General features: G+C 41.1%; 1 protein-coding gene across 1 annotated transcript in view; it reads left to right on the top strand.

The window, feature by feature from the left end:
* The window catches only part of LOC104954489 (extracellular matrix protein FRAS1-like), a gene marked incomplete at its 5' end in the record, with an annotated part of 48,404 nt that overhangs the window by 20,293 nt on the left and 11,979 nt on the right, over window positions 1-16,132 (top strand). The window contains 2 exons of the mRNA XM_010781606.1: window positions 15,318-15,518; window positions 15,606-15,793. Of these exons, the coding sequence (XP_010779908.1) occupies window positions 15,318-15,518; window positions 15,606-15,793 (389 nt within the window). The remainder of the gene's footprint in view (window positions 1-15,317; window positions 15,519-15,605; window positions 15,794-16,132) is intronic.

Raw genomic sequence — 16,132 nt, 5'->3', positions numbered from 1 at the left:
GTAGCGGGGCCCGGTGGTTTACTCAAGTACAAAGATCTGGAGATAGATAGTCGACTTCTTACCTTCTTACTCACAGTACACCGATCTGGTACCTTGTACTTTTACTCAAGTACAAGATCTGAGTACTTCTACTTTACTCAAGTACAAGATCTGGAGTACTTCTACTTTTTACTCAAGTACGCAGATCTGGTATTCTACTTTTACTAAATACACGATCTGAGTACTTCTAGCTTTCTACTCAAGTACAAGATCTGGGAGTACTTTCTACTTGCTTACTCAAGTACAAGATTGAAAGATTGAACAATAAAAGTTGACTGACGACTTTGAACTTTAAACCGCAACTGCTCCCTTAGATGAAACCTTTGTATAACTCACCCTTAAGTACAAATGACTTTTAAAAGCTTGGGCAATTTACACTTATTGTTAGGAACATAATCAATAATATATTAAGAGTCACTTCAGCAGTTCAACACCTTTGTTAAGATGTACGAGCTTCAATTAAGACACTTGAACTCGTCTTTCATAAGTGTGATCCTTGAGTTCTTGGGGCAGGACACCATGCTGAAATATTCCTTATAGCAATGCATTTAAACTTGACATTTCACTTTATTATGTGAGTGGAAAAATTATGAAATCTGAAGACTTCACTTCTATAGTTAAAGACTAGAGCTTTCAATGAGACCCCTGAGCTTGCTTGTCTTCTTAAGCTCGTGATAGTTCTGGTCAAGGCACCAGAAATATCCAAAAAGTATGCAATCCCTACATCTTTCTAGGACCCTCCTGAAAGTCCCCTCAATACCCCGCTAGGGGTCCCTGTACCCCCTGTTGGAACCACTGTTGTAAAGTAGTTGTTCACAATAATCCTAGGCGAGGCTGGTTTCTGTTGCCCCAAACTGTGGAACCCCCTTTGGATCTTAGAACGAGCAAACTCCATTTAATTCGAAAGTAAATTAAAAAAACCAATGTTTTATACCAGTTTGGGGTATTTTTAGAGGTATCACTGTTCATAGTTTATTCGTATCCTGAGAGCAGTATTGCATAATCCGACCTGTGGCCTTATAAAAAACAGCTTTATGTGCGGCCCAACCCCCCTGCTCCTCCGATCTTATTATTTGCTTTTGGTGCGGTGCTTAGAGAAATTGTCCTTATGAAGTTTAAATAGTAAATTCATTATTGTTAAGCCCAGCTGTTAATCAAAAAGCTAAGAAGGAAGCTAACATAAAATACATTTACGGCCCTTGTTGAATCCCCATGTCCAGGAGTCAGGTTAAAGGCCCCAAGAGAGCCAGGTGAAGGTGATGTACAGATAAGTAAGTGCGGTGGGGTGATTCATTAAAGAGCCCCCTTCAGCCAATCACATCGAGCTGCTCTCATCACTGCTGAAACAGCTGAGCCATTCACAGTGAGGCTATGACAGCCTGAGCTCAACAACAGGAAGATCGTCCACTGTGGGACGGATATTTGTGTGTATGTGTGTGGTGTGTGCTGTGTTGGTGTGTGTGTGTGTTGTGTGTTGTGTAGTGTGTGTTGTGTGTGTGTGTTGTGTGTGTGTGTGGTGTGTGTGTGTGTTGTGTGTGTGTGCTGTGTTGTGTGTGTGTGTGTGCTTGTGTGTTGGTTGGTGTGTGTGGTGTGTGTGTGTGTGTGTGGTGTGTGTGGTGTGTGTGTGTGTGTGTGTGTGCGTGTATAGTGAATGGAAGACCTCTTTGAACACCACATGAACGTCAATACCAGACTAGAAAATGCATTTCCTGCAGAAAATGTTAGAATGCTGTAAAATGCTTAACATTGTGGGCTGAATTTAGCCTGAACATGCAGAAAAAGCTGAATATTTTATTAGCTGAATGGTAGCTGCCTTGTAGCTCACAACCCCAACAAGTAAGTGTTGTTGCTGAACTAAGCGGAGAAATGCAGAAAGTTGAAATTATCCGAATCAAAATTGTACAGCGTCTCAAATGCATTGCAATGACTTTGTTGAAAACTGAAAGTGAAATGTTAAAACTGGAAGAGTAGGAAAAAATAGTGAGAAGCTTAATATTTAAAAGAAAAGCGTATAAAAAAGAGGTATAAACAACAAGTATAGCCTAAAAGTCCTGAAATAGGCTGAATAATTTAATAGTAATGTTCTCCCAGCTGAAAGTAGGCTGAAGGAGTCTAGATATTAAATGTAAGTATTTAGTGAATGAAATGTTTACAAACACATGTGTGTGTAAGCCAGAGACTAGACAAAGGTTACCCATGGTGACGACGCGTTATGGAAACAACCTGTTTAAGTGAGCCCAGAGATCAAGGTTTCATGGACGATGGGCTTTGAAAGGAGAGCCTTTCTCCATTTGTTCTGAATGATGAGATAAACCAGCTTAGTGTAATTCTGTTTATTTGTGTAGAAAAACTGTTTATCGCCACAATATATGATACGAGATAGCCCTGATTAGCTCTCGTTGCCTATGCTAAAATCACCTGTCGCCAATGCCAGAGAAAGTTTCATTATCAGCATTGTGATGCCCAAACAGCTTTCTGACTGAAAACACATCACTGATGGGAATATTTATCAGCCTGCTCTGTGTGACAGTCAGACAGTGAAAAATTTACAGCGGTCGCTGCCGCTGAGTTAAACTCCGGGTGGCGAGCAGCACTGCAGCGGCGCTGGGGTAATGCCGCTGAAACACATTTAATAAACATCTGAACAACGGCCACTCTGGAGAAATGCGTATAAGGTTGGGAGAAGTATTTTTAATTTAATCTGCTTCGTATGAGTTAAACGACCTACCAGACGCAGTCCTCTATTGATGTTGTTGTGAGCGGTGTTGTGGAGAAACTCAGCGACGTAAAAAACGCTGTGTGGGTCATAAAAAGGCACGTCAACGGTTACGTCATGACGCAATAATTCACCTTTGAACCTGCATCTGTAACAATGAGTGGACCGAAGAAAAGAAAAGTCGACATTGAGTGCAGGATATTTAATGAGGAGTGGACAGCTAAATGTTTTTTCACCTATCTGCTACTGGCCCGGCCCGGCTGTCAAATTTAAAAACTCATAGTGGCCCCCGAGCCAAAAAGTTTGCCCACCCCTGTCCTAGAGTAAGGTACACTGCTCTGTGTGAATGGGTGAATTACATGTAGTGTGTAAAGCGCTTTGAGGGGTCTTGAAGACTGGATAAAGCGCTATATAAGTACAGACCATTTAACGTTAATTGTAGGTATTTATTTTTTCATGTCTATTTTTATTATTATTATTATTTGTATTGATCTCTTTTTGTACTTTTTTCTTATGTTAGCTATGTAGATACAGCTAAATGAAAATGGAAAAACTGTTGACCAAAATGTGAACATGTATGTATAATGAAACTGAACCTGAAATAAAAACTAAAAAAAGAGACATTTGAAAAACACATAATGTGGCAACAAGTGTTGAAATGCAACGCTGTAACATATTTAAAAGACCTCTGGAGAAGCAGCATTAAAGAGCAAGGTCTTCAGCCCTGATCTAACAGAACCCAGAGTCACAAAATAACAAACCCTCAGGAGGTTTGTTCCACATCTGAGGAGGATAGAGACTAAACGCTGAGACTCACCTGTCCGTCCCTGCTGATCTGGACCTTCTTGTTGTCGTTCCACGTGTTCAGGATGTGCTGCGTGCATAGGAAGGGAACGCTCTCTCTGTGGATCCACTCCACCCTGAACACCCCCCCCAGCCCCATGAAGCCCCAGTCCTGGCAGCTCTCCTGACTGATGATGGAGGTCATGCGAGCGTAGCCCTGTGGGACAAACGACAATACATCTCTTTAGTTTTCTTTGTCTTTATTTTTTTTATAAACAAACAGCCAGACAGACAGCACAATAGCAGTTGGCAAACAAATTAGGATGACAACAATGTGATTTGAGTCCGACAGGATAAAAAACAAAGACAAAACAAAACAAAAATGGGAAGAAAAAAAAATGGTCAAAAAAAAAAACTCTAAATCTAAAGGCTCTGAGTCCAAGTCCATTATTAATAACTTAATGCAAAAGTAGAGGTCAAAGAATGTGCATAAATGGAACAAAAAGACCAAATACATCAAATAAAAGCATAGCACTTGTTGGTCAGTCAGCCGCCCACTAATTACAGTTTAGCACCACAGGTCCACCACCCTGTTGTACAGAGACATCCGGCATGTCCAGCTCCCGTATATACTTGTAGAAGGGGTTCCACATCTTGTGGAATTTCCCCAGGGAGTCTTTATTAGGATCCCCATTAGCACTAGCATGAGCATTGGCTATTGTTCCTGGGGTCCTCACACGCACAAAACATACATAAATATTAGGGCTGTCAGTCGATTAAAATATTTAATTGCGATTAATCGCATGATATCCAGATTTAATCGGGATTAATCGGTTGTTGTTTGTGGAAGCTCCAGTGAATGAGCCCCATTAACTGAGTTTTAAACATCACTTTAAATGGGAGATCCCCATAGGCCCCGCCCACTCGATCGGATCGAGGATCGGTATCGGCCGATACTGATTCCGGCGATCGGCCCCAAAATTGGCTATCGGATCATCCCTATTTATTATGATGCCTTTTTACTTCCTTGTATTTTTCTGGAATGTTCTGTATATCATGTTAAATGAGGTGGTTGACACATAGAGAGCATAACAGGGATGTGGCAGTGCTCCCTACCTTTTCTCTCGATGGGCGCGTGGATGAAGCCGGTGCTCTCGTTAATGTGGTACGTCTTCTTATCAAACTGCATGGTGGGCTCGTCCTCTGTGTCGTTGATGTTGACGATGGCGCGCGTGTTCCCGCCCAGCAGTGCGTACGCGGGCATGCTCAGCTCCACGTGGAAGCTCTCAGTTCCCTCGAACACCTTGTCGTCGTTTATCACTATGGTGCACACCTTGGTGTCCTCACGCTCATCAAACTGGACCTGTGAATGAACAGCAGAGCGGTATGGGTTTAGAGTAGACTTACGATTGGACATAGAGTACCGGTAATATCAAAAGTGTATAAAGCCGAGAACATAGGACAGTAAATATAAAGCCCTTTTTGGGGGGTTTTCCCTTTCCTGTAGTGTGTTATATAGGTTGTAATGCATGTAAATGGTCTGCAAAGGCTCAAATCCCAAAGTTCCCTCCAGAGAGAGTATTCCACAGCCCTCCCCTCCCCCCTGCATGAAACGCCTCCATTGGACTCCTTTGGGTATCAACTTAACATACTGGACTGTGTGTGTAAAAAAACGCTGCTGCCCCCTGGCTTTAGGAACAAATATAATTGGTAAAGTGGAGAGAAAAAACGTGACTAAAAACAAGTTTCAATCTATTTGCTAGATGGAAAATATGTTGGTAAAGAACCTTAACTAATACATCTTTCTGGTTGTGGTTTAAAGTGGGTCTGACAGCAATAAGAAACTATTTCATGTGTGCCAATACTCTTGGATAGTTTGTTGTCAAGACAAATGATTGGACATGAATTCCAAAAAATCTACTTTGAAGACTTTAAAAACAAATCTAAATCATTGATACTTATTTAATTTGAACTTGTAATAACTATACAAATACATATCAGGTCCAAGCCAGAGATAAAGGAAGGCTGAAGCTATGATTTCCTTTATTTTTTTAAAGTTTGAAACAATATCAACAATGTAATTTTTTAAAAGCATGTTGACATTGGGGGGGCCTGGTTACCTGTCCAGCGTACTCCACATAGTCCTGCTGGCCTGGACGGGACCCCTCGCTGCTGGTGGAGGTGGCGCTGGCCTGCTCGGTGCGGCAGAGCACGATGGCGTACTGGTTGAGGTTTCCTGTTCGCTTCACCGTTACCGCCACTGTGCCGGCCTTTTCACTGACATTGTAGCTGTGGAACCATCACAGGAAGTTATTTGACTGATGGATGCTCGGAAGGAACTGACTGGTATGCCAAGTTATCTTGTGAACATCTGAAGTACGTCTCGCATGCTGTAAAATACGGACCTTTTGTGCTTGAAGCTGATGAGGGACCACTGGATGTGGAAGACGTTGTCGCTGACAACATTTGGTTTGCTGTCTTTCACCGTGAACTTGAAGGTGTCCATGGTTTCCTGGACATTGTCCTGATGCAGCACGTAGCGGATCAGACCCAGGTTGATATCAGCTGCAGGGGATCAAGGTCAGCTTATTAAAGATCAAACATTGAATACCTTTGTGAAAGTGGCTTCTGGGAAAATCTATTAGAGAACTGTCCACTATTTTTGTATTTCTCTAAAATATCTTACTACTCGAAAAAGAGCAGAAGATATCAAGAATAAATATTCTTACTAATTCCTAGAAACTAGAGTATCCATAATGAATTAATAACTAATACATGTACATATGAAGATTAATGATGTGTCTGTTATATTTTTGTTAACTATATATTATTAATACGTTTTCATATTTTTCTTTATCCCTTTTTTGTTGGATTTATTACATTTAAAAATAGTTCAGATTGTGTTTTATTTTTCTTGTGAATGCCCTGTAAAGATACCATTTCTTAAATTCAAACAAAAAACACTACAGCAGGTACTTAGCAGTGAAAACCAGAATTGAAGCTGTATCTATGAGACTGAAGCAGTGATCTTTACCCAGCATGCCGCTCTGACCTGGCTGTGTGAAGGGGTCAACAAATCACAGACTGTCTCTACAGGGATTGAATCTTAATAGTCCAAATATTTGCAAATAATGTATTTCCTGTGAAATAATCATCCTATATAATATGCACCCTCTGGCCTCTTTCCATTACTTGAGATCAAATTTGAAAATGAAGATGAAAATCATCATTGGATCACAATTTCTGCCCATTTAAACCTTCCAGAGGATGTTGAAGAAAAAGTATTACTTTGTAATTGAGAGCTGTAAGCCAGAAGAAAGGATGAGAGTCCCTGTGCTAGAAAGATGAGCAGATGACCTTCAGGAAGTTTAGAATAAACACATGCAGTGATGAATAGATATTAAACTTAATGGAGCCGCGCAGGCTCAAAACTGTGTGCTGTGATATCTTAAAACATTCTCAGACTAAGGAGAGTAAATGTTGACGGTTTGTACTAGTAAATCCTGCCATTTATATTCACATTCTCAGGGAAGGGAGTTATTTTGGCTGCCTAACATTTGTAATCATTAAGGGAATTATGTTTACAAGCTCAGACTAAAGAATGCAACCCATCAATGTGACTGTTTGCAAGCCACACTCCAGCCCGAGGGGATCAACACTTCACAAAAGCACGCTGACAGCGATCCCGGCTGCAGCCTAGAGGTGAGGATAACAGGCTCATGATGGGAACACAGCTGAATTCAACTGCAAATTGTCGAAGAAAATGTGGGCAAGGTGAAACTGGATGATAAAAAATAGTTCCGCAGATGCTGAGTTGCCTTTTAACAGAACTTCCACTGAGGAAAAGACGGAGAGCGTAGGTATGGACACGTTTTTGCCGATGCTTAAAATATTTATATATTCATAATTTAGGATCACAGACATTACTAAATTTTAAAGAGGCCCAGTATGCTTTTTGGGTTTCCCTTTCCTGTAGTGTTATATAGGTTTTGGTGCATGTAAATGATCTGCAAAGGCTGAAATCCTGAAGTTCCCCCCTGCCTGAAGCACCTTCATTGGACTCCTTTGTTTACCTCTGTGACATAGTGACATCTCTATGTAACACCCCCATTCTATTGGCTAGCGCTCCAACACATTTTTATTTGATAGGCTAAGGGGGCAGCAAACAGTCAAACAGTATGAAATCAAAGGTCCGTCATACAGTGTTTTACAGTCAAAGCCTTGTACCTTGTGTGAAGGTGCTGATGGAGGTACCAGGTTTCAGCTTGCTCTCCAGGAAGCCGTGCTTTGGCTCCGTGGTGACTTCATAAACCAGCTGTCCGTCATCAGTGTCCGGATCCATGGTCAGCAGCTCCTTCTTAGTGATCAGGTTGGTGGCCTGATGGACGATAAACAGAAACAGCTGAAATGACCTGCTCCACGACCACATCTAGATGAACCATTTGACTGTAGCCATTACACCAAAGACATTATTTGCAAAGTATTTTTGCCCTGATGTATTTCTGTTGATGACGGTTCTATGTCGGCATAATGATTTTGATAATTGACTTCCATATTTGCCTCGTGAACTTTGGATGCGTTTTTTAAGTAGACAAATGTGCAGTTGAAATGGGAGGTTGATTTCTCACTCTCACCTTGACCTTTTTATTTAATTTTTTTATTTCATTAAACCAAATAAAAATACATGGCTCACTCAATGATAATGCCTGTCCTGCTGGTAATGTAGCTTTTAAGCATTTGTATGTGCTACCTGCAAGTATTTGTTTTATAAAGGCAGATTTATGAGACCTTATTACACAGCTCAGTCGAATACTCGATCCTGATTGGTCTGTTAATTTCTGCCAACAGACTGCTGCTGAGCAGAAGATGACTACAGTATGTATGGTCATATCAATCCGCAGAAAGAAGTCTGGCCATTTTATCGTCAGCTGTGGACAACAAACATTAGTTTTCTCCATCAGAAAACACCATAGAATACTTTTTGAATATTCTTTCTTATATTTGCGGAGAACACAACACTTTGGATATATGATGGCTATCTTTTCCCAATAAGTATGGGCTCTGGCATTGTGTAAAAACTGGTTAATAGACAAGAATATGTGAAGAGACTGGGACAGTTACAGTAAACCTCAATCAGTCCTGCCGCCTATTTAAGTAATATTGCTGTCACCGCAGATCCAGCTGTTAGTCAACGTGGATCAGACCATTTTTTTCTTAGAAGACCCAATACAAACATTTTAAATCAATATTGTGAGTAAAGTACTTGGTTTATCTTTTTATATTTCACCATGTCGGTGTGCATTTTTCATTAATTAAGTCCTCGCTGCACATTATTCCTTACTTACTATTGCACTTTCACATTTGTTGGGGTGTCATATGTTCACATCATTTTCCAAAAGTAAAAATGAAAATTGTCCTCTAATGTAAAGTACGATGGTACTAATGTAAAGTACGATGGTATCCTAAAAATTATACACTTACCTTTATTTAAGGTATCTGAGCCAGCAACCAACAATACTTTGGTGTTGTTTGCTAATATCCTTCTATAATTAAACATCCAATACTTAATTACCTGCATAGTAAAGACAGAGCAGCCTCAGGATGAATAAACAAAGTGACAACACTGCTACTGAAACTGATGGTCGCATTGTGTTGTGGTGTTTGAACCAGCAGGGGGGGGCAAGTAAATTACAGATAGTGAGCAAACAGTGATAGAGCTTCTCTTTGCACTTCTGTCAGTCACAAGGACATGTTTTATATGTAACTGTGATTGGTTGTAGAAGACAGATCTGTGTTTGCACAGTCAAATCATTCTCCTTTTGACTTGAGCCTGCTTAGCACACAGACCACTGCAATACTCCTGCTCATTGACACCTTTTTATCTCTAAAGAATCCAGTGAAATCAGTCTTCAATTGGAACCAAAAACAACAGCAATTTGAGAGGTTAATTAGAAAGCTGATCTCAATGACAGGGTTCATTACTCCCCCTAGAGCCATTAAACATCACTATGAAACTAATCAAAGACTACAGAGTCTGTCTGCAGACGTTCATGTAGAGGACGTTGTGTACCTTGTTGTCCATGTACTCCAGCCACTGCAGCCCCAGGTTGGTGACGATACGCGGCGTGCCATCATCAACCGGCAGAATATCAATCTTAAACTTCTGTGGAGCAGCTGTTACAACCTGGAAAGCCAAAGTAGTTGAAATTAAAAACACATTTTTAAGATTTCAATGGACAGTCACAAAAAGTCATTTTATTCCCAACATTAGGTGTTTATCGTAAAATCAAAACATAGTTTCTAAATAACTCCCAATGGCCTATAAGTCATGAAAAGAAAAACGACTACTTTCCTATTAAAGTTAAACCAACTTTGTTCAGAATGTTTTGTGTATACAGGAAGTGGAAGAGTTATCATGAGTTATATTTACGTAAGATGACAAATGGCAAACACACGAGCCCTGCAGCTTATTACTTTATTGATTTGCCCCCTATGGGATCAGCCAGTCATCATACAGATTCTGCTCAGACCAACTTCGACGAATGCCATTTGAAGGATGCATTCATCCAAAAGGCATTACAGGAGTGTGTACATTATCAAATCACAAGGCAGCTCCAGTGGGAAAGAATTGACCCTCAATGTGTGTGTGTGTGTGTGTGTGTGTGTGTGTGTGTGTGTGTGTGTGTGTGTGTGTGTGTGTGTGTGTGTGTGTGTGTGTGTGTGTGTGTGTGTGTGTGTGTGATCGGGGATATCAATACCTGCCTGCTGTCATTCAGTTTAATCACATGGACTATTTGTAGTGACAGTAGGTAGACTGAAGACTTCATTGACAAGCGTTGCAGCCTGTTCACCCTGAGGCTTGCTTATAACTACCTCCATAAAGCTGACATTAACCAAACACATGCACACACACACACGTTTATATTTCTACACTTGTGAGGACCCATGCAATGCATTCCAGACCAATGATTTTATAGTCAACAAAATTAGCCACTGAATAGTTAGGAAGATTGATTTAAGGGGATTTTAGATGATTATCAGGAAGGAAATAAGAAATAACAAAAATGATGTAAAAATAGTTTTGTGTTTTCTATATACACTGGGGCAAAAAAGTATTTAGTCAGCCACCAATTGTGCAATTTCTCCCACTTAAAAAGATGAGAGAGGCCTGTAATTTTCATCCTAGGTATACCTCAACTATGAGAGACAAAATGAGAAAAAAAAATCCAGAAAATCACATTGTCTGATTTTTAAATAATCTATTTGCAAATTATGGTGGAAAATAAGTATTTGGTCAATAACAAAAGTTCATCTCAATTCTTTGTTATATACCCTTTGTTGGCAATGACAGAGGTCAAATGTTTTCTGTAAGTCTTCACAAGGGTTTTCACACACAATGTTGCTGGTATTTTGGCAACCATTCCTCTCATGCAGATCTCCTCTTAGAGCAGTGGATGTTTTGGGCTGTCGCTGGGCCACACAAGACTTTCAACTCCCTCCAAAGATTTTCTATGGGTTTGAGGTCTGGAGACTGGCGTAGGCCACTCCAGGACCTTGAAATGCTTCTTACGAAGCGCACGTCCTTTCGTTGCCCAGGCGGCTGTGTTTTGGGTGTTGATCATTGTCATGCTGAAAGACCCAGCCACGTTTCCATCTTCAATGCCCTTGCTGATGGAAGGAGGTTGTCCACTCAAAATCTCACGATATATGGCCCATCATTCTTTCCTTTACACGGATCAGTCGTCCTGGGTCCCTTTGCAGAAAAAACAGCTCCCAATAGCATGATGGTTCCACTCCCCATGTTTCACAGTAGGTAATGGTGTCTCTTTGGATGCAACTAAGCATTCTTCTCCTCCAAAACACGCTAGTTGAGTTTTACCCAAAAAGTTCGATTTTGGTTTCATCTGACCATATGACATTTTCCCCAATCCTCTCTGGATTCATGCTAAATGCTCCTCTAGCAAACTTCAGACGGGCCTGGACAATGTATGCACCCTTAGCAGGGGGACAAGTCCTGGCACTGCAGGATTTGAGTTCCTGGCGGCGTAGTGTGTTACTGATGGTATCGCCTTTGTTACCGTTGGTCACAGCTCCTTCTGCAGGTCATTGACTAGGTTTCCTGTCGGCTTTCATACGGATTTTGCTACGTTCTTGTGATCATGTTTGACGCCACGGGGTGGAGATCTTGGCTGGAGCCCCAGATCGAGGGAGTTAATTAGTGTCCCCTTGTAATGTGCCTTCGTATTTTCTAATAATTGCTCCACAGTTGATTTCTTCACACCAAGCTGCATTACCTATTGCAGATTCAGTCTTCCCAGCCTGTGCTGGTCTACAATTTTGTTTCTAGTGTCCTTTGAAAGCTTTTGGTCTTGGCCATCACAGTGGACTTTGGGTGTGACTGTTTGAGGTTTGTGGACAGGTGTCTTTTATACTAGATAACGAGTTCAAACAGGTGGCCATTAATACAGTTAACAAGTGGAGGACAGGAGTATGTCCTTAAAGAGAGCAAGTTACAGGTCTGTGAGGAGCCTAGAAATCTTGTTTTGGTTTGTAGGTGACAAAATACCTTATTTTACCGAGGAATTGACCAATTTAATTAATAAAAAAATCTACCAATGTGATTTCTGGATCTTTTTTTTCTCATTTTGTCTCTCATAGTTGGGAGGTTATACTAGGATGAAAATTACAGGCCTCTCTCAATATTTGGGAGAAACTTGCCACAATTGGGTGGGGCTTGACTAAATACTTCTTTGGCCCCACCTGTTACATATACATATGTTTTTTCCCCAAACATCTTCACATTTCCCCTTACAGGTACGTCTTTTCTTTTCCAAAGGGCTTTTTTTCATAATGTGTCGACACTTTCCCAAATATTTCCTATACTTTCCTTAATGACCATACTTGGCCTCACTGCAAACATTTATTTTCAAACGTGTCACTTTCCTTGGTTTGGCACCAAAAATGGTAGCATAAAGAGCATATACAAAACTGATGGGATTCCACCCCTCTTGTCCACATAAAAAAAGGTCAGAAGCGTGCACACACACACAAACACAACATCTACAGTAACACTGGCTCATTCAATCATTTAGCTGTAATAATAAACCGTCAAGATGGCTGCCCCTCTTTCACACACACACCCAGAACACAATCTGGCAAATGTAGCTGTTCTTTGATGTGCTAAATATGTTCCACACACAACACATCAACAACAAACAAACACACACCACACAACACACACACACACAACACACACACAACACACACACACACACACAACACACCACACACACACACACACACCACACACACACAGACCACACACACACACCACACACACACACACCACACACACACACACACACACACACCTCCTTTCCCACCTCCTCCAACCCATGAAGCAGGTTTGGTGTGCCAATCTGCCCACGCTTTGAAGGGAAGCGGTCCTTTGAGCCGGAGTTGGGAGTGTCGTGGTTGTAGCTGGATGCGGTTCTGTAGACGTCCGTCCCATGGTGAAGCGCTGCTGGNTTCAGTTGCGCCACTTATGTGACAGACAAGAAGAGTATGTGACAGACAAGAGTAGTCAATTCTAATGTCTAACACGTAATGTGGAGAAAGAGATGTGCTGTATGCAGCACATCTCTTTCTCCACATTACGTGTTAGACATTAGAATTGACTACTCTTGTCTGTCACATACTCTTCTTGTCTGTCACATAAGTGGCGCAACTGAAGCGGTATTGCGCTAAAGGGGAATTATTTTGACCGGACATTTTGACCAAAGAGATTTAGATTTGCTTGCTAACGGGAACTCTGACGTCGCCATTGTGTGTGCTTCGCGGATGCATTCGGCTGCTCGGGTCTGCTCGGTCAGCTTCTGGATGAGGAGGCATTCCTTCGACCAATTTACAGTAGATAACATTACAAACATTTTTAACAGGGGCCATAATAGCGTAAATAATGTTTGTTTTGGCAGTTATAACTGCATGTAATGTTTTCTACTTTTTTACATCTGGGAAGGCATTTGCCTTCAACAGATGGAAAGTGTCTTGACCAACAACTTAAGTATTTCTTATAGCTATGCAGGGCATGCAAGCGAGCAAACACAAACAAGTGAAATGAAGAATACAATTGAAATTGTAATATTGTGGTGGTTCATCTTATAATTCAGTCTATAGAATGCACAAGACAGCATCTAAGAAGACCTGCAAAAATCTAAATGTTCTAGGGGGAGGCCCCCCAAACCCTTCGTGCGTCATTTCGTCCGCACGCATTTTTCAGGGCAATCTCTATTGGGCTCAGGGCCATCTGTAAATTAGCTTAGATGGCCCACAGGGCCATCTCCCAAAATCCTTAATGTCATGCACTGGTGTCCATTCCCATTGGATCAAGGAGAATTTTATTCCCGGAAATAAGTATTCTCCTTACTGTCGATTGATTTTACAGTGATATCTTCACTATTCATCAACTCAAAAACACCAGATTATCCTTGTTAATTACACAACGGTTTTGTGTTCTTCCCCTTCGACTCTGAGAAAAAAATAGTTGTTTAGGATGGCCGAAGACACTACACTACCCATAATCCTCAGCTATCGTTTGAGACTACACCATGCGCTTTGCTCAAATCCCGTGATTAGTCCTCAAGCTCTGTGATTGGTTGACCTCCGACNGGGAGGCCCCCCAAACCCTTCGTGCGTCATTTCGTCCGCGCGCATTTTTCAGGGCAATCTCTATTGGGCTCAGGGCCATCTGTAAATTAGCTTAGATGGCCCACACCTTAATGTCATGCACTGGGTATAGATGAATTCTGACACTAAACTACCAGGGCACCTTCATTTTGTTTAACTTTTTTCATGAAAGCCATGTATCTTCTCAATGTATTTTATTAAGAAATTATTGTTTGCATGTTCTTTGAGTAAAATCTCAATGAAGAACACTTTTTGCATTCCCATATTAATTCTGTTCTGATGAATACACATTTTTGCGAATGTATCAGGCGGAAAACGTTCTTTTGTAAGTGTCGGAATAATGTTGTCAACTACAGGTGGAGATGCTCCTGACCTTATTTATTTAAAAACTCTAGTCTGCTTTGGCATTTAGTTTAACGTGTTTTTTTGTCATATCCTAATGTGGTCAACAATATATCTCTTTACATGTACACAAATATTCTTATTTTCGTGTTAGGTAAGAGTTTTTTTTGTTCGATAGCTGTTTTGTTTTTTTCATGTTAAGAAGTTATTTGATTACAAGGCAAACATAACACTTAAATACTAACACAACAACTACATAATAACTTATAATATATAGCTAATACACAATGGATTCAACATTGATATTCATACATAAATGAATTGTCACATCATACAACCTGGTCATTATTAATGTTTTGTGTTCTCTAACCAATCAATTCTTCCCAGGCTTCATCAGATGTCTCCCTTGATGATACAAAAGGTCTCTCTGTACTGTTGAAAAAAAAATGTGGTCTTATCCTAGAGCCTGCCTCCCCTCATTGTATGACATTGAGAGAATACATATTCAAACTGCTCTTAGTGTTACATAAATCAGCTCACATACTTATCATACCTAGAAAGTGAGTATCAACAATCAGTATGAACAAAGACAGATCATTAACCTTCATGAAGAGAGGATTTATCGCGGGGTGGTTGTATTAAACTACATTTATTTAATCTTATAAACTGGCAATTGAACAATAATTATGATATGCCGTACAACCACCAGAGAGCAGCACCTTGACCTTTCAATGCCCCCCTGTTCTTCCAGCTCCTACCATTGAGTTTGAGCAGGCGTCCTATCAGGTCAAAGAGCCTCCTGGTCCCGATGGCATCGAGGTTCTCAACATTAAGGTGGTCCGTGGGGGGGATCTGGACCGGACCTCCAAGATCCGCTGCAGCACCCGGGACGGCTCGGCCCAGTCTGGCGTTGACTACAATCCCAAGAGCAGAGTGCTTAAATTCACCCCTGGTTAGTGCTGAAAATTCACACTTGAATGATTGAAGGATTATTGTGTAAATGTCAGGTTGAAATGTCTCTCTTTGTTTCCCTCTGTAGGAATGGATCACATCCTGTTTAAAGTGGAGATTCTGTCCAATGAAGATAGGGAGTGGCACGAGTCCTTTTCATTGGTGCTCGGCCCTGACGACCCTGTGGAGGCGGTGCTCGGGGAGATCACTATGGCAACAGTGACCATTTTGGATCAGGAGGCTTCAGGCAGCCTTATCCTACCGTCTACGCCTATTGTAAGATTGGTTTTCAGTCGTTTTTAAAGGTCTCCTATCATGCAAAATGCACTTTTTTATGTCATTTATACATAGAAATGTGTCCCCTGTGTGTCCGAAAATACAACCCTCTTTCTTTTCCTCCTTACCCTTCTAAAAAAGGGGGTACAACGCAGCTGATCCAGATTTGACTGATATTACGTAATATCGGAAATGTGGGCTGGCTTTACGCCCTCGGCCCCATCAAAAACATCACTGTATCAGAAACAATGCGCGGCGTTTTGGAAGTAATATGGTCTGTGTTTACATTAGCAAGCAAAGCTAACACTCAGGGCTAACGCTTTACTGGAGAGAGTATGT

Source organism: Notothenia coriiceps, unplaced genomic scaffold, assembly GCF_000735185.1.
Source record: "Notothenia coriiceps isolate Sejong01 unplaced genomic scaffold, NC01 NC01_scaffold00023411, whole genome shotgun sequence".
Classification (NCBI taxonomy): Eukaryota; Metazoa; Chordata; class Actinopteri; order Perciformes; family Nototheniidae; genus Notothenia; species Notothenia coriiceps.
The sequence above is the reverse complement of the archived record's forward strand: the minus strand, read 5'-3'. Positions and strand labels throughout refer to the sequence as shown.